This window comes from Fukomys damarensis, unplaced genomic scaffold (assembly GCF_012274545.1).
Source record: "Fukomys damarensis isolate Sample0158 unplaced genomic scaffold, DMR_v1.0_HiC HiC_scaffold_23, whole genome shotgun sequence".
NCBI lineage: Eukaryota > Metazoa > Chordata > Mammalia > Rodentia > Bathyergidae > Fukomys > Fukomys damarensis.
In genome coordinates, this window is record NW_022900935.1 from 60,575,247 (window position 1) to 60,598,842 (window position 23,596).

The 23,596-nt window shown below is 55.5% G+C and overlaps 1 protein-coding gene across 2 annotated transcripts in view; it reads left to right on the top strand.

The window, feature by feature from the left end:
• The window catches only part of Mgat5b (alpha-1,6-mannosylglycoprotein 6-beta-N-acetylglucosaminyltransferase B), a 57,784-nt gene that overhangs the window by 10,948 nt on the left and 23,240 nt on the right, over nucleotides 1-23,596 (top strand). The window contains exons 3-7 of one of the 2 annotated variants that reach the window (XM_010618470.3): nucleotides 11,877-11,991; nucleotides 12,519-12,592; nucleotides 13,211-13,381; nucleotides 14,017-14,181; nucleotides 14,780-14,949. In XM_010618470.3, the coding sequence (XP_010616772.1) occupies nucleotides 11,877-11,991; nucleotides 12,519-12,592; nucleotides 13,211-13,381; nucleotides 14,017-14,181; nucleotides 14,780-14,949 (695 nt within the window). Of the gene's footprint in view, nucleotides 1-11,872; nucleotides 11,992-12,518; nucleotides 12,593-13,210; nucleotides 13,382-14,016; nucleotides 14,182-14,779; nucleotides 14,950-23,596 lie in introns of both variants that reach the window. The other variant, XM_033767238.1, reaches the window with a different exon arrangement.

The window sequence follows — 23,596 nt, forward strand, 5'->3', positions numbered from 1 at the left end:
CCAGGCATAAAAAAAAAAAAAAAAAAAAAATGCAGGTTTGAGGGTAGAGTTCTAGAACTTGGGATTAAATCTGACACTGACATGCAGTGAGAGTTCCTCACGCCCCGGAAGCCGGGCCACACAGCTGCGCAATGGGGCCCTGGTTAGAGCTATTTCACCCCTGCCCCTACCAGGCCTAGCGCCGCACAGAATAAGCACGAGAGCCACTCACACTTGGGTCAGGCCTCCTGACACCGCTGTCAGGGGCTGGGGACACAGCGACGAGCTCTGCATTCTTGTGGGCGACAACTGAGGAGAAGAAAGAAATCGTTTCAGATCCGGAGAGTGGAGGAGCAGGTGGCTGGGCACGCCCTGCAGTGTAGGGAGCCTTTGTCTGTACAATGTGTGATTTAAAAAGGCGAATGATTACATTTTAGAAATGAACTAGAGAGAACACTGGCACTGACCCCCTCCAAAGCCCCCTGGATTTGACCACACTTCTCCCCCTGTCCTTGCCACTTTCCGAAGCGGCTCCAGAGTCCTCTTTCGTGAGGCTCGTTGCTTGCACAGCCCTGGCTGCCTCGGTGTCCTGAATCAATCAAACGTTTCCCTTTCATGGATGTTTTGACCGTGCCAGATCCCTTGAATAAAGTGGGTGAGGACACCCTGTGACGTCTTTATCTTTTTGTGGCTGCTAAATGTTCTGAAATTGAATCAAAACACTTGGGGCAATTTCTGCCAAATAGTCACAAAAGAAGGCTTCCAGAAATATTTCACCAAGTGACAAGAATGATGGGGATAAGTGTGTTCAAAACAAGGGGGAGTATTTTGAGGGGGATTCATGGCAATGTGTCTTTTACTGTAATTAAAAAATTTAAGCATTCGTCATGTCTTTTGCTTGCACCTCCTATGTTTGAGCTTGATCGTGAGTGATGGGGAGAAGTGAGCTGCACAAGGAGCTGGGAGTAGACTAAGAAGTAGAGAGAGCAGCAAGTGCAAAGGCCCTGGGGCAGGAGCTTGTTGGTATGTTACAGGAAAGAGGCAATGTGAGGCCAATATGGCTCAGTGTGGTATGGAATGGGCCAGGCCAACAGGGCCAAATCATGTAGGACTTTGTTAGCTATTTTAAGAGCCATGAGAAGCCATTGGGCTTTTAAAAAGAAGATATCACTGACTGCTATGTGAGAGATGAGTAGCCAAGTGGCAAAAAGGGAAAGAGATGCTGGCGTTGGAGATAAGGAGATGGGTTTGGGGCTTCCGTGGGCTCCAGGCCAAGAGATCTTGTTCTTTGCCACATGCCCAGCCAATCTTCCCCATGTCCCTGAGTCCTGGCCCTGTCCTCCTGCCCTGTGGCTCATGGTTCTCTGGTGCCCTCCCTCAGCCTTGTGCTTTCCTGCCTTTTCCAGCTGTGCTGCTGACCCAGCCTCCAGCCCAGGATGGGGCTGAGCACCCTGCTGGCTGCTGCTGGGCATCCTGCTGGCCCCCAGCTCTGGATTGGCTCCCTGGCTGGCGGCACAGCTGCTGTCTCTGCTCCCCCAGCCCTGCCCTGGAAACAGCAGCCACCCCTCAGGGCCAGGGAGCCATCAGACAGACCCTGCAGGAGACTCATCAGCCCAGGGCCATGGTCACTTCAGGACTGGAGAGCAGCTAGCACCCCTGCTGCGGACTCCCCAGCCCCTCCCGCCATCGCCCACGCTCAGACCCCACCTTGAGATTTCCCTGTGGCTTGGAAGGAATCTCTGCCCTCCTTCTGCCCTTCTGGAAGCTTCTGGGCTGCCGCCTTCCACCCGTAGCTAGCGGGTCCTCGGGGGAAAGCAAATTTGCTATTTTCGCCTGGGAAAACATAATTAGGGAGGCAGATTGCTGCAAACAGCATCATATCATGGATCCTAAAGCCAAATGGTAATGATCTTTGGATTCTCCACACGGCTTCTCCGCAGTGGCAAACACACCAGAGTTGGAGGCCGGCTGTGTTCAAGGCCATTTGTGTCTGTCCGGTGTCTACTGTGTGCCAAGTCCAGGCTGGGGTCTCAAGGGTGGGGAAGGCGAGACCGAGGACAGGGTTCGGAGCTTTGTTGTCGAAGCTGATGACCCACCGAGGAGCGGGAATGGTGAGAGAGTCATGGCTGGGTTAGGACTCCCCTGCACACCCCAGCACTGCATCTCCCCTTTCACTCATAGTCCTTTTGGTGGCACCAACATGCCTGGCTCCATGTCTCTCTGGCCCTGTCTTGTTTGTTCCCAGCCTCCCTGCTGTTCCTGGAGCACAATAGTCTCTGCTGGCCACAAGCCCTTTGCACTGGCTGTCCCCTCTCCTTGGACCACTCCTTTCTTGGGTCTGGCTGGGTTAAAAGTCCTCCGTCCCTTCCAGTTTTTGCTCAGGTGGCTCCAGTGAGGTCTTCCCTCACCAAGGCTTGTTCAAAATGCACCCCACCGCTCTGCTTCTCTTTGTATCACCTCTCACCCTGTGGGTTCATCACGCACGTGCTTATTCTCCTCTCTCTTGCTGGAATGCATGCTGCAGGCCAGCAGGAGCTTGGCCAGTTTCCCTCCTGTGCTTCCAGCCCTGACAGACCCCAGTTCTCATGCTCAGTAAGAAGCCGCAGGAGGAAGGAAGCAAGGGAATCTCACCTTCGGGGACAGTTTTATGGCCCTTTTGCCCCAAGAGCTTATTATAGCGTCTGAAAGCTCCGTGGCCCTGGAAATGCCTGTCGGTGAGGGGCCGGCTGGGCAGATGGCGGAAGTATGTGGAGAGGAGAAGTTGGGGCTTAGGGTTAAATGAAAATGTGGAATAAAGCAGGTTGTACGATCATAAATAGAGTTGGAGTGAGTGTGTAAAACTCAATATAAATAAAATAAGCACGCAGAAGAGATGGCAGAAGGGAAACACGTCAAAATTCTTGTCTTTGGGAAATGAAATAAGGATCCCTTTTTAAACTAAAAAAAAAGGGCATTATTTAAAAACTCAGCTTCCTCCCCCTTTCTGTGTGAGGTTCCGGGGATGAGCTCTGGGGGTCTGCGAGGGGCGGGGAGGGCAGGGCACATTTTTGTTAAGAAGACTTCCGGCTCCGTTCGGAAGGGTGAGTCTGGTTTCTCCCCAACCCTGTGCCGCCCCCAACCTGCACCGGCACTTGTCTCCCCCCGGGCAGCAGCGATGTCTGAGGAGGGGTCGGGGGGCAGTGGGGGGCTCCGGTGGCCATGAAGCTCTGGGGGTCTGCGAGGGGCGGGGAGGGCAGGGCACATTTTCGTTAAGAGGACTTCCGGCTCCGTTCGGAAGGGTGAGTCTGGTTTCTCCCCAACCCTGTGCCGCCCCCCACCTGCACCGGCACTTGTCTCCCCCCCGGGCAGCAGCGATGTCTGAGGAGGGGTCGGGGGGCAGTGGGGGGCTCCGGTGGCCATGGCATTCGGGGTGCTGGTGACTCAGGGTCTCGAACCAGGAAGCAGGGGGCTTCAGGACAAGCTGTGTGCGTGAGAGTGGGAGGGGCGGCTCTGCCCGAGTCGGGACGGGAGCCTGGGGGACAGGGGCGGGATCGAGGCCACCGCCAAGCAGGTGCCAGGGCCGGTTGAGACCGGGAGTGCTGGCTCCAGGGCGCTGGTGTGGCCGCCCCTCCCCTTGTCCTGCTTGGGAGAGGCTGCGGAGGTGGGCGATCCAGAGGCGGCTGGGAAAAGCCCAGGAGAGAGATGGGAGGCATTGCTGGTGGTCTGACAGGGTTCCCGGGGCCAGGGGTGGCTGCCTGAGGAGGATCCAGATCCCCTGGGCAGGAGGTGGGGGCCTGGAGTGGGGTGCGGGTGGGGGGTTCAGGAGGCTCAGAACCCCAGTTTTGCTGCACTGTTAGGGCACGCAGCCAGCCTGGCTCTGGGGCTGTTAATAGTGTGTGTGTGTTTGTATCTGCTTGGGGGTCGGGAGCAAAGAGCCCCCCATTCAGTGCAGAAGGTGCTGGCAGGTCTTGGGCACCTGTTTGAGTATCCCACCCCCCTCCCGGACCAACAGAGGCTCTGAATGGGGTGAGGCGGAGGAGGACAGCAGGGACAATGCTGGAAGGCTGCCATGGGGTGGGGGTGCTCCCCAGCTCCTGTGGTGTGTGTGACCCCAAGAGACGGAGACACAGGACACAGGACACCACGGTTGCGATGTGGCAGTTTCTGGCCCTGTTGTATTGTGTGTCCTGCTGTGTCTCTTGTCGGTGGGCACCTAGGTCCGTGGGTCTCTGTGTTTTAAAGGAAGGAATCCGTTTCATAATAAAATAACTCCCAGCAAGCATGCTGGCCTGCTGTGGGAGATCAATGCCCCTGTTAATTGAATGCAGCCCTCATAAATCAGAGGAAGGTGAAATTAAACCTCCTTCCCGGGGCGTCGTGGAGCCCGCGTGCTGGGCAGCAGGCCTGGCTCTGAATGGGTGATTACTCGGGGGAGTGGGGAAGAAAGCTGGGAGGTGAGGACTAGAGCCAGTGGTGCTGCCACCTACAGGATCGGAGGTCCCTGCAAGGCCTGGAGGTGCCCGTGGCCCCAGGGAGGTGGGCTAAGTGGAGCGTCCTAGGTTTCCCCAGGCACTGTGGCTGGTGGTGGCTGGAGGTGCAGCTGCCTCTTCCGGTAGCCTGGCACAGTGCCCAGAGAGCGGCTGCCCCAGCTCAGTTCCGGGCAGTGGGGCGGGCAGAGGTCAGAGTCACCTGCTGAGTAAGAACCCCTCTCTCAGTGGGATGCCCGAGGCTCAGCGACTGCATAGAGGCAGGCCCGGGTCTCACCGCCAGCCGCATGGCGGTCCCAGCTGCCTTGTCCATAGCTCACCGTGTGACTTAGCGAAGTCCCTTCACCTCTGTGCCAGTTCCCAGTCCCAGGCCATAAGGTCAGGGGCTGCCTCACAGGTCTGGGAGGTTCCACCTCGGGATTTTGGGGCCCTGGGCAGGTTCTCCAGGTCCCGCTGTTGCCACAGGAGGACACGGTGATGCTTTGGGCACACTGAGAGGTAGAGGAGCTCCAGGGAACTGGGATGTTGCTGTCCTCACTTTTCACCCCATCAGAGCTGCTGGTTCTGGGGCACCTTCCAATTCCAGGGGACTTGGCCAGGGCCGATGTAGCAACAATAATAACTAACAGTGATAAAAAGTAACAATGCAAACAGCCCCTCTGTGAGCATGGAAGAGCCTCTTCGTCCTTCCTTCTTTTCTTTCTAACTTCCCTCCATCTTTCCTTCTACCTTCCTTCCTTTTCTTTTTCCAGTACTGAGGGTTGAATCCAAGGCTTTTGCACTGAGCTACACCCTCAGCCCTTTTAAAATTTCAAGACAAGTTATTGCTAAATTGTTGAGTGGCCCAGGCTGGGCTCATTGTAGTGCCCTTCCTGCCTCAGCCTCCTAGAGTGCAAGGATTATGGGTGGGAACCAGCATGCCCGACCCCTGATGAAGTTAACTTTGGTCTTCTCCAGCAACCCAGGAAGGATGATCTTGTCCAGGTCTGCATTTTATAAGAAGGGGCATGGGCCCAGGCGGGGAAAGGACAGTCCCCAGGCTTGGCGCTGGGGTGCAGCGAGCCCGGCTTGCTTTGGCCCCACCCAGGATGTGAGTTCAGAGCTCTCCAGCCCCTCCCCCGCCTCTCCCTGCCAGTGTGGGGCGTTGCTGCCCACTTGTCCGGGTTTGTTGGGCTGATGTCCTTCCTCCTCCAACACATTCGCGCTGGAAGATAAAAGGGGAAGGAATGGAGCAGGACCGCAGGCAGGAGGACCGGAGGCTCAGAGTGACCTGCGCCAGGTGGTGGAAGGCCAGAGAGTGTCTAGCCATGGCGGGAAGTCAGGCACTGTCCCCATGTCCCTTGCTGGGGCAGACAGAAGTCCGGGCCTGTACCCCGGCAATGACCTTGGAGGAAGAGGGTGCTTGTCGCCAAGGAAACACCTTCTACCCAAACAGTTTTCAGCCTTTGCCACTGCCATGGGGTTGGCTGCAGCCCAAGGTGCCCACCCCTCGGCCAGCTGGCCTCTGGCTCAGCCGTGGCTGTGGTACTGATGTTCTGCCCGGTGTCTCCCGTGAGGCCGGTTCCGGATGAAGTGGGGCCGTCCTGCCTGTCTCAAAGCTTCCCGGCATCACGGGCCCATGATGTGAGAGATGGGAAATAGGTTTTCTTCACACAGCCCAGCGGCATGGTTCTACTATTTATTTATTTATTTATTTATTTACTTATTTTTGGTACCAGTGACCGAACTCAGGACCTTGCACTTTCGAGGCAGGCAGCGGAACCACTGAGCTAAATCCCGGCCCTGTTCTGCTTTATGAAACCCAGAGGAGGGAGAGATCCCTTGGATTGGCCTGTAGGCACCAGGTGTCCTGCATTGCTGTGTGCACTTGGTAGTGGGGCATAGTAAGGTCCTCCTGTAATCCGCACTGTGGGAGGCTGAGGCAGCAGGATGGCAACTTCAAGCCCAGCCTGGGCAGCTTAGTGACTTAGGAAGATCCTGTCTCTAAAGAAAAAAAAAAAAGAAAGAAAAGATGGCCTAGGGATGTAGCTCAGTGCAAAGGCCCTGGGTTCAATCCCTAAAGAGAGAGAGAGAGAGAGCACTTGGCACGTGAATGCTCAATGCCTGTTGGCTGTTTTGTTATCTTTATCCTCCATAAAAAGATTTGAAGCTTATCAGTTTCCCAGGGCACCGGCACAAAGTACCACAGCCCAGGGACTTACAGGACAGAGTCCCGCAGCTCGTGGTCTGGAGGCCTGGAGTCTGAGGTGGAGGCGTCGCAGGCTGTGCTCCCTCTGAAGGACCTGGGGACACCGCTGCTCCCACTCTCGCACCATCTGGCTGTCCCTTGGCTGGTGGCAGCCAAACCTGCCTTTGCATGGTGTCCAGTCTGGGCCAAGTTCTCCCTTCTCGTGAGGACATAGTGGATTAGTGGCCCGGTCCTCTCCGCTGCGACCTCGTAGTGACTTGCTGAGGCAGGCGCGGTGCCACTGAGCTAAATCCCCTGCCCGTGACTTGCTGAATTACACCTACCATGACCAGATTTTCCAATCAGGTCGCATTCTGAGGGCCTGGAAATGAGGGCTGCCATCTACAAATTGTATTTTATGACTCTGTTGGTTTACAGGTGAATGTATTCATGTTACACAGCAAACCATTGTCTTGTATCTACAGGCCTTTCCCCTCTAATTTGAAAAGAAATGCAGACGTTTTCATGGCCCTCTAAAAGCGTCGCCCCCCTAGCATTGCTCCTCCTCCTGCTGGCCACGGAGAAGCCGGCCCCGGTGCCGGCCCCCATCCACCAAGTGGTGACATCAAGGCTCTGGCTTCCCCGGGGCCAGCTCCAGGCAGCTACAGCCACGTCCCTCATCCGTCTCCTCTTTTTCTTTCCCACCGAGGCATTTCCAGGTCATAGATCTGCTGTGCTCTGAGGCCTGCAGACATTTACTTTTATTGCCATTTGTAGAAAAGCTTCTCAGGGCAAGAGACCTAATCATACATTATTTGAAAATAGAAAGCGCTATCTATGCAAATGCAAAGTCCAGTATAATAATAGTGATGCCAAGTAATTCCGCTGTGAACAAGTTGAACTTGTTAAATCAGACAGACGCCATCTGCACTATTTAAAGTCTGTGCTCGCGATATGTTTTATGCAAAAATGCTTATTGCAAGAAAATTGCTGAATCCCCCCAAAAGCGCTTCTCTCTGTGGTTGGGCTCTGCCGTACTTCCTCAGGAGTGGGATGACCGCTGTCGGTAAGGAGTGAAAGCCTGTCAGACATCTATTGAGCACCTACTGAATGCTGAGGCCTTGATTTTCATCCTCACGTCTCAGCTTGAAAATAACTCTGCTACTCTGATTTCAAGGGAGTTAAAACTGGAGCTCGGGAGGTCAGGGAGCTTGCCCAGGGTCACACAGATGTAACACAGAGTCAGGATTTGAATTCAGGCTCTCTGACTCCAAGGCCTTCGCTTTTTCCAATAAACCTCTCAATAATGTCAGAGCAGGGCTTGGAAATCAAGGGCAGCCTCTGATTTCTTTGTCTCCCGTGAGAGCAGCAGCAGAATGAAGCTTGGGCTTCGGCAAGAGGTAAAGGACTTCCTGGCAGCAGGGGTGGCCGGGGGAACCTGGCTCTCCGTGGTGGATTAAAAACCATTTTTCCCTCTGTTCCGCAGGTGGTGATTAGATTAGTTTCCTAGGGTCACGGTAAAAAAGCTGCTGTGAGCCAGGCGGCTTAAACAATTGCAGTTTCTTCTTGCGTCGTGCTGGAGGCAGGAGGTCTGAAGTCAGGGTGGTGCAGGGCTGCTCCTCCCAGATGCGCTAGGGGAGGGTCCTGCCCTGCCTGTGCAGCTCCCCATGGTCTCCGGCACTGCATGGCCTTGCAGGTAATGTCACCCTCTGAAGTGCCAGTGAATTGGAGGACGCCGCAGCCTATGCTATGAGGCCCTGGACATGTGGCCTGTGCTAAGGCAGCGCCAGGCTCTGCCTGCGAAAGCTGAGTCCTGACCTTGAGGGCTCCAGGCTCCATCTGCAGGCTCAGCCCGACACCCATAACCAAGCCCGATGGCCGGGAGGGCTTCAGGGGAGGATGGAGAAGAGCCGGGGTGTGGGGCTATGGAAAGGTGGGGTGGAGTGGGTGGCATCTGTCCCACATCCCCAGTGGCCTGACAGGATCCCGGCCCATCCCTGTGGTGGGTGATTGTGCCCTGGTTAGGAGAAGGCCAGCCCCTGGCCCTTTCCCACCGCCTGGACACCTCCCGTCCCGATGGTGGGTGCCCTTGCGGGCCAGCGTGGGTTTTGGAGGCTTCCTGTCCCCTGTCGCTATGGCTGCCTCCTTTGGCCGTCTCCACATTCACTGCATCCTTCCTGTCCCCCCGGGTCAGCGGGAAGAACGGCCATGCGCTCTTCGTCTGATCTTGTCCTAGGAAGCGGCTTCCTTCCTGGGTCCCCGTGCATTCTCAGTGAAGGGCGTCAGCCCCGTGCGAGTGCAGGCTCTGGTGGGGATGGGGTAAACTCTCGTTGCAGACAGGCAAGTGGGAGGCAGGGACAGGTCAGCAAAACAACTCTGAAAACCCCCTTAGGGGGTCAGTAATGCAAAGGGCTGGGACACCCACCTAATCCCCTTTCTGCAGCTTCAGCTACGACAGGGACAGGGACAGGGACAGCGACGCCACCAACACACAGCTCGCTGGCTTCACGTTCCACACACTTCCCACCGCTTTCTCCCTCGGTCCTCACGGCAACTCTGCGAGGTAGCTGTGATCGTCTTCGTCTTCATGAGCACACTGAACACGGAGAGGCTAAGTGACTCGACCAGGGCCACACAGCTCATAGAAGCCTGAGCTTTGTCCCCTGCCCCTGGGAAACGCCTGAGCCGAGCACCAGCTGACCATTCTCTTCCCAGCAGCACTTCTTGACCGTCTAGAGACCAATGAGAAATAATACTTTTGCTTTCTCCTGCCTGAACACAGGAAGCGCCCGTCTTCCAAGTCTCTCATTCTTGTGATCTTGCAGAAGGCTGCTGGGAGTTGAACTGTGTCCTTCCCAAAGATGTGCCAAAGCCCTCACCCCTGCTCAAATGGTGCTTCAGAAAGTGACCTTGTTTGCAAGAGTGTCTCTGCACCCCTTTATGGTGAATGTGAATTTATTTGGACACGAGGTCGCTGCAGGCACATGTGCAAGTTGAGGCGAGGCCCTGCCGGCGAGGGTGGGTGCTAGAGCAGTTGCCGGTATCCTCGTAAGAAGAGGCGGTGTGACAGAGATGGGGCCACACAGCCACCAGCCACTAACCGTCAGGGAGCCAGGAGCCAGCAGGCTCTGGGAGAAAAGGGCGGAAGGGGGCCACCAAGGCCCCAAAGGGGAATTCACGTGCATTAGCACCCAGGACCTGTGCTGTGGAGTGTGGATTTAAGCCACTTGGCTTGTGGTCCTTTCTTTGACGCCTGCCCCAAGGAAATCAATGCCAGAGCTGTGCCATTTCCGTTGGGGTTTTCCCCAGGATGTTGGGGTACCAGACTAAAGAATGGTGTGTGTGTGTGTGTGTGTGTGTGTGTGTGTGTGTGTGTGTGTGTGTGTGCGTGCTCGCGCATGTGTCTATGAGAGCTCCTTCCCCCTTCCTGTCACTTACTTCTGTCCCTTTCCCAGCCTCCACGTGTGCTTTGGCCCCCTTACCCTTACGTCTTGCCCTCTGTGAATGGAGCCACTGCCCCTCATTTCCTGCAGAAGGTGGAGGTGACGGGGAAGGTGTCGGAGAGGGCAGTCAGACTGCCACTGGGCTTCACTGCTGTGCCCTCTGGTGGGCAGGGCCCCTGGCCCAGAGAGGAGGGGAGGGGGCTGCAGACTCAGCAGAGCCAGGTTGGAAAAATGTTTCATCCAGTTCGAATTGCTGTGCTCAGGTGGACCCAGCACCTCGTGCAGGATGAATGGAGCTTGAACTGGAGGCTGGCAAAATCGTGTGGCTAGAGGGTGAGGTGAAAGCTAAGGGAGGTGGAATTCACGTGCTAAAAGTGAGCGAGTTCCTGGAGAAAGGGACCCGGGGTACCGACAGGAAGATGACACAGCAGAGTGAGATCCCCGTCCACAGAAGGCGTTGTGATGAGATAATCACAAATAATGTCGATGATGTCTAATAGAACCCCCAGAGTGAAGCTATCACCAACATGAGGAGATCCATTCTCCCAGAACAAAAGCAATACACGTACTGAGGGTGAGTGGAACCCACGGGGTCTGGGTGGTTGGTAACTACTTTAGGGTCCTTGGGAAGGGCTCGCCATCAGGAAGCCCGCGATAATTTCCTAGAGTTTTAAGAGCTGGCAGGTCCTCAGGCTGCTGCGGGTGGAATTGGTTTCAGTGTGATGTGGGAAGGACAGAAACAGACTCGGGACTCCCAGGGTCCTGGACAGATCCTCTTACCCGAGTCCGAGGCCCCGGCGTGGGAGGGGCAACTTCGGGGGCCCTCAGTAGACCAGGTCTCACCACTCACCCCCAAAACCAGAGAAAATGATGCTGAAAGAGGAAAGGAGTCTCCTCCACGGTGGGAAGGGGACTGGTAGCTTTGGGGGCTCACAGGGGTTTTACACAAGGAAGGGAGAGGAGGCGGGAAAAGAGCGTGCATGGTTAAGCAGTCCTGAGCAGACGGGTCTGGTTGCTCGTCGTCTCCGGAGGGCCCCTCAGCGCCTTCTCGGGACAAAAATTTGGGTTTTGACTCTTGTCACTGACGTGTCACAGGACCTATTGCTCCTGGAATCCCAGGCGACTGCAGGAGAGAATGACTCCAGGGCAAGTCCGAGAGGCAAGGCAGAGTGAGTCAGGGCGCAAGTGGAGACTCTCAGGCCCTGCCTTAGCGGTCTGTTAGGCGCTTGTCAAAGCTGGCAGTTGACAGTCTGTCAATGATGATGTCCCTGCTCATCTTGGAAATACCTCAGTTACTCTTATCTTGGTGTGCTCAGCTTGGAAGAGGAAGTTACCAGTGGACGTGCGCCTGCTAGACCAGCGCTTCCTAAATAATTAACTGCCTACGTGCAGGGCTGAGCAGGAATCTGACCCAAGGCTTAAGGAAATGAAGGAGACAGATGCACAGTGAAGGGAGAGATGCCAAGCTTTAGCCTGCTCCTGGTTACCCATGGGCATCTTTGGGCCAGGCGAGGACTCAGGGGCTCTAAGACCCTGGTGCAGTCCCGTTCTGCCTCTGCTTGCTCCAGCCCCAGCCCTGCCTGTTGACCCACAGCAGCACGCACACAGACACACCTGGCATGCACAGACGCGTGTGCAAAGTGCTCCTTGGATGAGGTGGGCTCCGGTCCGTCTGCACCGGCTTTATCCCTTGCTGCGGGGTCTGTGGAGAGGGACTTGCGGTGCTGCTGACCGTGCTGCCTTTGGTGCCCGACTGAAGCCACCCAAAGCTCCCCCCAGGCAGGTTCTGCTGCTCATCTCTGTGGCTTCTCCCCGCTCAGGTTCTCCCCTGGGGCTGGCCTCATGGAGCGGATCCAGGCCATCGCCCAGAATGTCTCTGACATTGCCGTGAAGGTGGACCAGATCCTGCGCCACAGTCTGCTCCTGCACAGCAAGGGTGGGTGCAGGGTGGGGAGCCACCTGGGGAGGGCTGGCTTCCTCCTGAGACAGCTCTCCTGGCTCTTTGGGGCCCCACTCCAGGCTCTCAGCAGGTAACCTGGGGTTCACCCCACCCTGCCCTGCCTGAGGGTGCTGAGGACAGGCAGTGCCTGGAGTCCTGGCTACTGAGGTCCCAAGAGCAAGGCCAGCTGGGAAGGGTCTCAGGGGCCCTCCATTCCCCTCGAGGTGGGAGCGGCTGGGGGTTGCAGGCCTTTCTCTGTCCACCTCAGAAAATGCAGGGCTCCAGGTAGCCCCTTCCTAGGTTTTCTGACATACCCTGGCTGGCTCTGAACCCCCAGGGAGACCAGGGGTGTGCAGGGAACAGCTCAGACCTGGGGACTCCTTGGAGTGTCAGATAGTGGCCTTTCTGATGAGAAAACTGAGATGGGAGGGGTGGTGCAGACCCTCCTGCCCCTCGCCCTCTGTCTGGGTCCTCCTGGGACACAGTTCTCAGCCAACTGACATCTCCCTGGCCTCTCCCTATAGTGTCTGAGGGCCGACAGGATCAGTGTGAGGCTCCCAGCGACCCCAAGTTCCCTGACTGCCCTGGGAAGGTGGAGGTAAGAAGGGCTGAGCGGAGGCTCCTCCTGGCTCAGCCCACAGCCGGGCTGAGGGTCGCTGGCCCACCTCCAGGTTCATCTCTGGCTGCATGCTGACGTCTGTCCATGTGGCGAGTCCACCCACAGCCATAAAGCCAGGCCTTCAGTGGTTCTGGATCCCAAGGGGGTGGGCCGAGGTCCCCTTCTTTGGGGACCACTGTGGGAGCACCTTCCCTGCACCCCTCCTTGGCCTGCTTGAAGAACTCCCCATGACCTTCGCCACTAGCCAAAGTGACAGGATGAGGGACAGATGAGAAAGGATGGCCCAGCCTGCCCCGCTGCCCCTCCTGGCTCTCCCCGGAGCTTGGCCCTCCTTGCCCTGGCCTGGCTAGGTCTCCCAAGGTCTTCTCTCCTGGCCTGGTCTCTGTGGCCTTCTGTGGCCAGGGCAGAGAGCTGGGTCCTAGAGCTATCTTCCTGTTTCAGTTCTCCTCTCAGCCCCCGCTGCTGCGTCTTTAGGGCAGACGTTCCACATAGGCCCTGTCTCGGGGACCTTGGGGCCCTGGGAACCTGTGCGCATGGGGAGCCTGCTGGGCAGGGTAGGTGTCACTGGCCGCCCGCCCAGGCCTGCCCTCTCCGCAGTGGATGCGCGCCCGCTGGACCTCGGACCCCTGCTACGCCTTCTTCGGGGTGGATGGCACCGAGTGCTCTTTCCTCATCTACCTCAGCGAGGTTGAGTGGTTCTGCCCCCCGCTGCCCTGGAGGAACAAGACAAGGGCTCAGATGGCCCCCAAGGCCCTCCCCAGAGTCCAGGTAGGCATGGAGGTGGGTGGCCAGAGGGCTACGCAGCCAATCAATCAGCCCCACAGAGCGGGACGAAACCTCAGGCCTGCTGCCAGCCCGGGAGCGCTTGTCACATGTTGTGAGAGACGCCAGACACACACTGAGCCCTGCCTGAGGGCGGGCTGGGGCCAAGGAGGTGCCCCCTTAATGGAGCAAAATGATAGTAATAAGAGCTGTCATGTGTTGAGGGTGCTCTGTGTGCCAGGACTTTATTTGTACTTAAGTCTCCTGGCTGCCCTGATGTGGCTGTGTTTAACAGATGACAAATCTGAGGCTTCCAGAGTTAATGGGTTCATGGCGCAAGGTGACAGTGGCACTGCTGAGAGGCAGCCCAGCGCCTAGTGCTGACCACTTCCATCCATGTGGCCTCCTTGCTGTGCCTGGCACCCTGGGCGCTGTCATCACTGATCACCTCTTTGGCAGGGCTCAGGGCAGGGGGTTGACAGGCGCTGGACTGGGACACCTCAGCTTGAGGGACGAGAGCAGAGCCTCTTGACCTCGGGCTTGTGGTGAGCGAAGCTGGAGTGGGTCCAGCCTTGTGCAGGGGGTGATGGCATGGCCAAGGGTCTAGGGCTGAGAGAGCTGAGGACAGCAACGCACCCCAGACAGTTTTCCGGAGCAACCTCTCCCACCTCCTGGAGCTGATGGGCAGCGGGAAGGAGTCGTTGATCTTCATGAAGAAGAGGACCAAGCGGCTCACGTCCCAGTGGGCGACAGCTGCCCGGCGCCTGGCACAGAAACTGGGGGACATCCGGAGGGAGCAGAAGCAGGTATGGCATCCTTTGCGGGTAGAGCCCAGGAATCTAGGGTGACATGCTCAGGGGGCCTATTGCTCCCAAGGGAACACAGGGTGGCACTGGGTTTCTCTGAGTTGGATCTGGAGGAAGAGGCAGGGTGGGGATGGTGGGGTCAGGATGAAAGCAGGTGACGAGTCCCTCGCGGGTCCTGTGTCCTGTGGACATCTTGTTCTGGCTGCCTGGATGGCTGGGAATCACATCGTGTGTTTGGAGCCATTTGCTGGTCTCTCTGCCCATGCATCCATCCATACATGTAATAGAGAATTGCTCGACTCTCACCCTGCCTGTTTATTTCTTGCAGAGTCCCTATCATTTCATGAAACTGTCTCTTGTCTGTGTTTACTGTTGTCTGCCTCTTCCATCTGGAACGTAAACCCCGGGAGACAGGAATGTGACCCCCCCCCCATATCCCCAGTACCTGTTGCAGTCACCCTAGTGCCCAAAAGTGCCCGGCCAGATCCAGCTCAGAGGTAGTGCCCACTGTAGCTGGCCTTCTGCTGTTGTCCTGGGTGTGTGCAAGGCTGAGGGCGGCCGCTCTGTCATGCTGACCCTCTCTATCCCCCCGGCCCAGATCCTCGTGCACATCGGCTTCCTGACGGAGGAGTCCGGGGACGTGTTCAGCCCGCGGGTGCTGAAGGGCGGGCCCCTGGGGGAGATGGTGCAGTGGGCCGACATCCTGGCTGCTCTCTACGTCCTGGGCCACAGCCTGAGGGTCACCGTGTCCCTGAAGGAGTTGCAGAGGTGAGTGCTGGGGAGAGCCAGGACGTGTTGTGCTGGGAGTAGGGAGGGGATGGAAGAGACTCTCGAGTCCTAGGAGCTGCAGCGGGGCCCATGGAGCCTGGGAGGCTTTTCCCCAGTTCCCTCTTCGCCTGCTTCCTGTGCCCCCACCTCCTCCTCCACACTGACACCTGCTCAGGTTTGGGGCACAGTGAGGAAGTGTTTTCGCCCAGCACAATTCAGTCTCCTGGTCTCCATCTCTGGGAGGTGTGGGGTTTGTGCTCAGGGACTGACAGTTTGCCTTGAGGGCTTGGGCCACCCCACGCATGCGTGGTCCCTCTGCCTGCCTTCCCAGCGGCCTTGCTGGTTCCTTTCTGGAACTGGATTCCTGGGTGGGCCTATTTATGGGGCTGAGATCTGTAAGATGCGGAGGTTGCCGGGATGCATAAGCAATGCCTACTCTGTTCCCAGTACACCCTGGGATCTCGGGGTCCCTCAGCACTGTGGGAGGTGGACCCCCCCCCACCCCATGCTTGCGGGAAGGATAAAGCTAAAAGGCTGAGAGTGTGTGGGACATGCAGGGGCAGGAGTGTGCGTGAGTGTGAGTGTGTGTGTGTGTTAGATTGGGTTTATTTTTATCCACCTGATCTGTGGGATGTAGAAATACACGATGTTTCGTCTTTTATTTTTATATTTATTACGTGGTATTTGATTTGTGTGAAAGTATGCATAAGATACATTTGCTGTACGCAAATAAAATGACCCCCATGATGTTTCTGCCCATCTTAATAGGGTGGAGAATATTACTGAGGGTCCACCTGGCCCCACCCATCCTTTCGCCTGCTTCCCCCAAAATTTTGTATTTATTTTTACGTTGTAAAATAATTATTAATTAGTTTTTCTGTATTTATGTATTCATAAATAATATGCCGCTTACCTTGTGCTTGTGAGGCAGGCGGCTACACCACTGAGCTAAATCCCTGGCCCTGTTGGTTTGGTTTTGAGATTCATAAAAATGATATGTATTGCTGGGCCCAGTGGTGCACATCTGAAGACCCACCTGTTTGGGAGGCTGAGGCAGGAGGCTTGCAACTTTGAGGCCAGCCTGGGCAACTTAGTGAGACCCTGTCTTGAAGTAAAAAATAAAAAGGGCTTAAAGATGTAGCTCAGCACTCTCTGGCTCCAGCATCCTGTACCTTAAAAAAAAAAAAAAAAAGAAGGCATCTACTATAAACATTCTCGAAGACTTGTTTATTTTCACTCATTGTTTCAGAGATTCATCTCTGATGTGTTATGATATGTACGGGTGTACCATACGTAGTATTTATCAGTGTTTCCTGTTTGTGAGCACCTTTTCCTGCTTTACATTTTTTTTTTTTGCACAATAAATGCCGCTGTGAATGCCCACAGACAGACAGTTTGCTTGGGGCACCCGTGTAGGAGTTTTTAGTTCATTTTGACAATTCGTCCCGTCCTGGGGCTGGACGCTGTCTCTGAATACTTGTACTGAACTCACGGTATGTTAGTACGACTGTCCAGAGACAAATTTCTATACTGTTGTGCGTCTGACAGATAAACTGTGCAATTGATGCCTGATTAGCATCGATTTCTCTTGGGTATAGATTTAGGGTTTCCATTTCTGCTGCTGCTAAGGGTGTGTGGACATTCAACTTTACAAGGTAAAGCCAAATTGTTGCCCAGCGCATGGAAAGAATTCACCATCCCACCCCAGGGGGCGGGCTGCCGTAGCCACACTCCCCGCCACATTCAGAGTTACGAGACTTCCTAAGTGAAGGCGAAACTGGCACTGTAATCTGTCTTATCATATTCTTAAATTAAATTTCCTGACCACAAACAGGGTGAGCATCCTGCCCTATTTGTATTTGCTATTATTTCTTGATAAAAATGCCCATAAAATGCCCATTCGTGTCATTTGCCCACCTTTCTGCTCGGTTGTTTTCTTTATTGAATGTAGTGTAAGGGGTATAAAAGCTATGGGAGTTATGTGTGTTAAAAACCTGTCTTTTAAAAATTCTTTGTTTTTTTTTTTCTCCCGAGGAACAGAAGTGCTTAATTTAAACTTAGTCAAAGTTACCCATCTTTTTTTTTTTTTTGCACTGAGTGGAATTCTACTCCTTTTCATCGTCTAACTTCGTTTGCCCCAGGGCGTAACTAAGGAAGGCCCCAGTGTTGCCTGTGAATGACTCTCCCCCATCAGTCTCTTACCTGTCCTTGGGTGGCTTTCCAGTGGAAATGTGGTTCCTCTCTGGAGCCCACATGTCATCTCCTGCTGTGCTGTTGCTCTCTGCTTTCCGTTGGGTCTCTAGTCCCGGCCCCATCCCGGCCCCCACGCTGGATGCTGGGGACAGAGCCAGCAGCAATCTCAGGTGTCTCCAAGGCCCAGGGCCCTCCCGTCTTGGGCAGCTCCTTGGTCTCTGCTGTTCTTCCCTGCCACTCTGCCAGTCACCCAGGACCAGTTGCACTGAACAGGGAGAGGAGGGCTGTGTTGTTGAAGGGGCTACTAAATGAGCTTGTGGTTTGAAGTCCTTTTTATCCCTGAGACCCGAAATCGCACTGCTGGAATCATTCTTTTAGGTTAATGCAGTTGCCTCCAGTAAACTCAGTGAAGCTGGAAAGGTCGGGGGGCCGGGGCAGGTCCATTTGAAGGGGAGGAGAGAGACGGGGGCGAACGAGGGGGCTGCATGGCTGTGGTGACATCGGAGGAAGCACAGTTCCTGTGGGGAGCACGCTCTGGGGGACGAGGTGCCCGCCATGAGGCCGACCCCCTGTCCCTACAGGCTGATTCGCAGTGGACTGGTAGGGAACCAGCTGGGAGCTGTCCCCGAGAGCGGGTGCTGAACTCAGGCTCTCTAGGTGCTGGGAGAGGCGAGCAGCAGCTTCCTCACTTGCAGATCCAGCTGTCGCACTGAGGTGTGTCTGCTCATCTCCCGCCAGCACCCACTGCGGCGCCCGCGCTGAGCCCGCCCCTGGCTCCCTCTGAACAGAGCTCAGGGATGCGCTGTGACACTGTCTTCGGAGCAGAATGCTGCAGAGGCAGCCAGCACTTGCAAATGATGAAAAGAGGCTGTCTTTCCCTGGCCTGCGGGCTTCCTGCAAGAAAGTCAGCTGGAGCAAGGATGAATGAGGAGGAAGACAGGGGCCCAGGGCCAGGGAAGCTTGTGGAAGGCGTGGCCAGCCCTGCAGCTGAGCTGGAGCAGGACCTGCCTCAGACAGAGCAGCAAGGGACAGTCCGGGCATTCTTCAGAGGCCCTATGATGTTCAGAGCCCTCGTCCCAGGCTGTGCTGCACAGAGTCCCTTAGGAGCAGGAGCACCCTCTGTCAGGGCTCCCCCACTGCACCTACCTACAGGTTAGATGAAGATGTATTTGTCAAACAGCGTGCTCAGCCTGACGATTTCCTTCTGACCAGGCGGGAGCCAGCCCAGAGAGATGAGATGGTCTTTCTGTTAACACTCCATGAAGGACCGCAGGGCTTCTCCCATACCACACCCCCTGCAGCCCTGGAGGGTCAGAGTGAACAGGTCTCCTGGAGAGGCAGGAATGGAGCTCAATCCTCAGCTTCTCAGCATTGTGCTGTACTTCTCTTTGCTCTCCACCTGTGCCCTAGTCCTTAAGTAGAGCCCTGCCACTTCCTCTGGCTGCTCCCCAGGGCCCAGCACTGAGCCTGAGGTACAGGGCTTCCACCGCCCACCCAGGGCTAGAGCAGGGACTGTGTAGATGACACCACTTAGGAGACCCTGGTGAAAAGTGCCAAGGTCAGAAAGTGCCTCCCTGCTGTTCTGTCCTTCCTTGCTCACCTGGGCTCACATGTGCACAGGCTTCTGAGTCACCGGAAGCAGGGGTCCTTGCTGAGGTGATGAAGGAAGATAGCACTGAGGCAGCCACATGCATTTGCAAGCAGGAGGTTTAACTGGGAGGTTTGTGATAGAAGGGAAACAGCCAACTGTCCCTAGGCAGCCCTGGGAAGAGACCGAGCAGTTGGCTACTCCACAGACAGGGAACCAGCTCCTCTACAGCTGTTGAACCTAATGAAGATGGGTATATCCCACTTTTAAAGGGTCCCAAAGGAATGTCATTAATTATTCCTAGATCGTTTTCCAGAATGGGTATGGGTAGGGGGTCTCGACAGGGTGAAGTTTGGTTACCGCGCAGGTCTGAGTTTGCACATGGTCCAAAATGTGCTTAAAGATGAGGTATGGGGATCCCCCCCTCTGGGAGGAGATTTTATTCGGGAAATGAATTCTTATGAAGTTTGAGGTCAGTTGTCATTTGGTCACATCCATTGTCACCTTTGGTTGCCCTGGTCTCATCCAGCTTGCCCACACGTCCCATGTTCTAATCTCGGGGATGACAGTGACTTGATCCTTTCATTAGTGGCTTGATTTACTTCCCTCCTCTTTTTGACCAGAGTTGCAGCTGCCTGCTTGTTTTCTCAGCAGACTGTTACTTTGAAGTCCTGCCAGTGCCTCCTTGTCACATGCACACACAGACACATACACACACACACGTATGTCCCTGCACACACACAGTGCATCTCACCCAGATGCACACGTGCACGCACACACAGACCCATACAACCTCTGCACACACCCACGAATGCACACGTATAAGTGTGTGCATTCTCTGCACACATCTGTGTACAAGAATGCACACCTCCCCTCCCCACACTTCACATAGCCTCAGTGTCTTTCCCTCAAGGCTTCGCTTCCTGCCAGGCTCTTGCAGAGCTGAATTCCCAGAAGCAGGGCTCCGGGGATGTGTGGCCCCATCACCGGCTCCCAGTTCTGGGAGAGGGCAGGTCCCGGGCCGTGCTGGGATTCGCTGGCCCTCAGTCCCCAGCAGGAAGTCTGTGAATGCACAATCTTGCCCAGACAGGGCAGATTGGTGTACACAGCTCAGCCCCCTCGGGGAATATCCTTAGGAAGGTGCTTTCTAAACCTGCCACCAGATACAATTGAACAACAATAAAGAGTGTAAAACTACAGAACAAAACTGCTTCTCCCAGGAGAATTCCCCAGTCAGGCCTAAGACTGCCAGCATCAGCAGGGTTGGGAAGGCACTTGGGGTGGGGGTTCCCATGGAGCCTGAGCCCGAACCCGGGAGAGCCTCCCTTGGATATATACCTATATTTCGGCCCCTTTCTGGGTGTCTCTGCTTTAATTGATCTGGGGTTGGGTCAGGTCAGTCTTTTATAGTGCCCCTGGGTGGCTAATGAGCATAAAAGACTGAGAAGCGGAAAGACTTGAGAGTTCAGCTTTTCTAAGCACCCTCCTGTCTCTGCTCAATACACAGTCTGGGTACTGCGGGGTTGAGACAGTGCAAACCGTAGACTGGTCCTCATGGCTTATGTAAAAGCACTGTCCACTGTGTGTGCCCAGTGCAGGGCCTGAGGGGTGGGTTTAGGGCCCAGGGTGAGTTCGGGCTCTGGAAGACTGGTAGAAAGATGTGCGATTCCTCCCAAGTCCTTCCCCTCCTGGAGGCACCAGGATTCTTGGGTCACAGGAGTTGGCCAAGCTTTAGGGGTGAGGACAAGTGCAGGGTGTGGCCCAGGAGGCACCTTTGCAGATAGTCCAGGTAAGGGAGCCTCTCGCATCCTGGCCAGGGTATTAGAAGGGCACCTGGTGGCCCAGACTAAACTTTGTGTGTCTCTTTCTTGGCTGTACAGTACTTTTTTCCTTCTTCCTTTTTAAAGTGGGGATAGTGGCCAAATAGAGGGAATGGTGACAGAGGTGAGGCTCTGCTGCGGGGACACTGACTCCACATACATGCAGACCTTCCCCGGATGGAGAGATGCAAATAAAGTAGGAAATGGGTGACTTGCGCAGGACTGCTGTAAGGAAGGGCCAGGGACTAGGCAGCTTAAGCAGTAGCTTTCCTCTCTCTGTTCTGGAGGACGGAAGTGCTAAGTGTCAGCAGGGCTGGTTCCTTCTGGTCCTCTCCTCGCTCCTGGTAGTTTGCTGGGTTCTTTTGAGTCCCTTGTGTGCGTGCATCACTCCAGTCATCCTGGCCTTCGTCTTTGTCCAGGTTTCTCCCCTGGATGGCACACAGATGTCCAGACCTCCCCTTCTGTAGGGACACAGTCACACGGTCTAAGGCCAGCCCCATGACCTCGTCTTGACTTGATTATCTCAGTACAGACTCTCTCCACATAGAGCCTCATGCCAAGGAACTGGGGTAGGGCTTCCACATATGAGTTTCACGGAGAGACACAGAGTACCCCATAGCAAGCATTTTGGCCACACATGGAGCCTGCAGGAGCGTGGCTTCACCTCTTAGCCCAGGAGCCAAACAAGCCGCTCCAAAATCCTCCAGCCGGAGGTGAAGGTAATCTGAATTCTGAGAGTCTCGGCTCTGCTTCTGTGACAGAAGCGTCTCCCTCTGCTGCAAAATGACCCGAGTGGGGAGGCGGCAGGACAAAGGCACAGCTTGTACATTTGTTGTAGCTCATTCACAGATGCTCCTGGCAGCTGTCGTCGCCACTGACTAAGGACCGAGGCTGGACGGATGAGCTGCCTTTTCTCTGTTCCTTGTGTTTTGGCATTTTAATTAAGCGGCTCACTGGAGGGATGTCGGGGCCAAGCGCGGAATCCACATCTGGCTTTGCTGCCAGAAGACTTTCCAGCGTGGTGGTGGGGTGAGGTGTAGGAACAGTGTCCTGTGATAAGACTGCGGCAAGCCGTGCCTCTGCCGGGCACGTGGGGAGGGAGACAAGAAGCTGGAGCCCTGTCACTTTGCTGCGTCCCGAGTTGTCATAAATGCCGGGATCTGTGGTGGGCCTTTGAAAGTGAAGCTTTTCCCTTCCTGCCTGCCGAGAATCAGCTGCGCTCATCAATTTTATTTGCATAATTTCAAGCATCATTAATAGTACACGGCACGAGGAAAAATGACTGTGCGCTTCCTCCATCCATGAGTGAAATTGGGTTTAGTAGAAAATTAGTTGACTTAACTGGCAAATGATGAAAGCTGGAGAGGAGAATGTTTAAATAAGGAAGAGGAGGAGGAGGAGGGAAAAGCTTGGCTGTCAAGTGCTCAGCCAGGCTGGGAATTGCTCTCCAACCTGGAGATGTTTGTGCGAGGGAAATTGCAGGGAGGTTTCCCCACGCAGCGATGAGGCAGGGACCGTGTCTGGCTCTGTGCTGCCATGTTGTGCTGCAGCAGGAAACCCTCACCAGATGCTGGGACCATGCCCAGCCTTCCTGGCCTCCAGGTTCATGAGCTTTTTCTTTTGGGCGGTACTGGGAATCTACCTCAGGGCCTCAGGTTGCTAGGCAAGTGTGTTGTTGCTGGGCCGCATCCTCAGCCCAGGTCTGTGAAGCAAAACAAACCTCCATTATTTGTAAATTTCCTCATCTGTGGTCTTCGGTGATAGAAAGAGAAAATGGACTGAGACAAGAGTACGGGGAGAAAAGAAAAGCACTGGGTTGCGGGGGTCACGCGCAAAGATCTCGAATTAGGTCCATGCAGGTTGCATTCGAGGTTACACGAAGCCCGAGGGAGGTGTGGAGTTGGGACCAAACCTTGGCATCCAGAGTGGCCTGGCGAAGGGAAAATGCTGGAGGCTGGAACCTGCAGAAAAGCCATGTTTCAGGCCCGTTGGAGGGAGAGGTGCCAGCAAAAGAGACTGGGGAAGAGAGGCTGGGAGGAATCGAGGTTTCCTCCAGCTTCGATAGACTCAGGCCTCCCGGCTCCCGGCTGGCCTTCTCCCGGCGTCTTCATACCCTCTTCCCTCTGGTCCGAGTCAACACCAGCCATACTGGGTTAGGACCACTCTGATGACTTCAATTTAATTGGATCACATCTGCAAAACCCTGTTTCCAGATAAGGTCCCATTCACAGGGACTGAGGAGACCCCAGTGCCTTTGGGGGAGACGTTCTGGAACAAAGAGATGGCTCTGGGAAGCTAGCCTGGGCATCTAGGAGCTTCTGCCAACTCTCACAGGAAATAAAAAGCCCAGGCCAGCCCTGTCCCGGCTCTGAGGCTGGAGGAGTAGAGCGGAGCCCCTCCAGGTTCCCTGACTGCCTAGGACCTGTCCCCTCCCTGCCAGCCTCCTCTCTGGCTGCCGTTTGACATGACCTTCTCTCCCTGTCCTTGGTGGGGGAAGAGCCCAAGCTGCCCTCCCTTCTCAAGAAGCCACAGCTCCTGGCGCCCCCTTGAAGAGCACGGAGAAGCCCACCCTTTTCCTCGGACCTTGTCTACACCCCATGTTCTCTCCGCTGACCCTGCTTGTACAGACCCTTCGTGACCGCCAGCGGTTTTGAGTCGGACAGCAGGGCGCTGAGGAGCTGTCTGGGTGCATTGCCAGCCTGACCCGGAGGACAGAGGCCTGAGTGTGCTCAGTATTAGCCGGCGACTGTTATATAAACCAGCCCAGCGGCAGGCAGATGAATGGGGACAGCCCCAGGGCCATGCTCCCTTCTTCCCACAGCAGCAGCTCCCAAGCCCAGCCTGAGGGATGAGTCTGCGGTTTCATCTGCTCTCCTGGGAGCCTGGCCCTATTCTTAGCCCTGAGCTTGCTTCTGAGGAGAGAATGCTAGGGAAGAAAGCCTCAGCTGTGGGCCGCTGTTCCTTGTGGAGAGATGCCGCTTTTCCAGTTTCTCTTCTGAACCCCTCCAGCCCATGGCTCCTTTTTTTTTTTTTTTTTTTTTTTTTT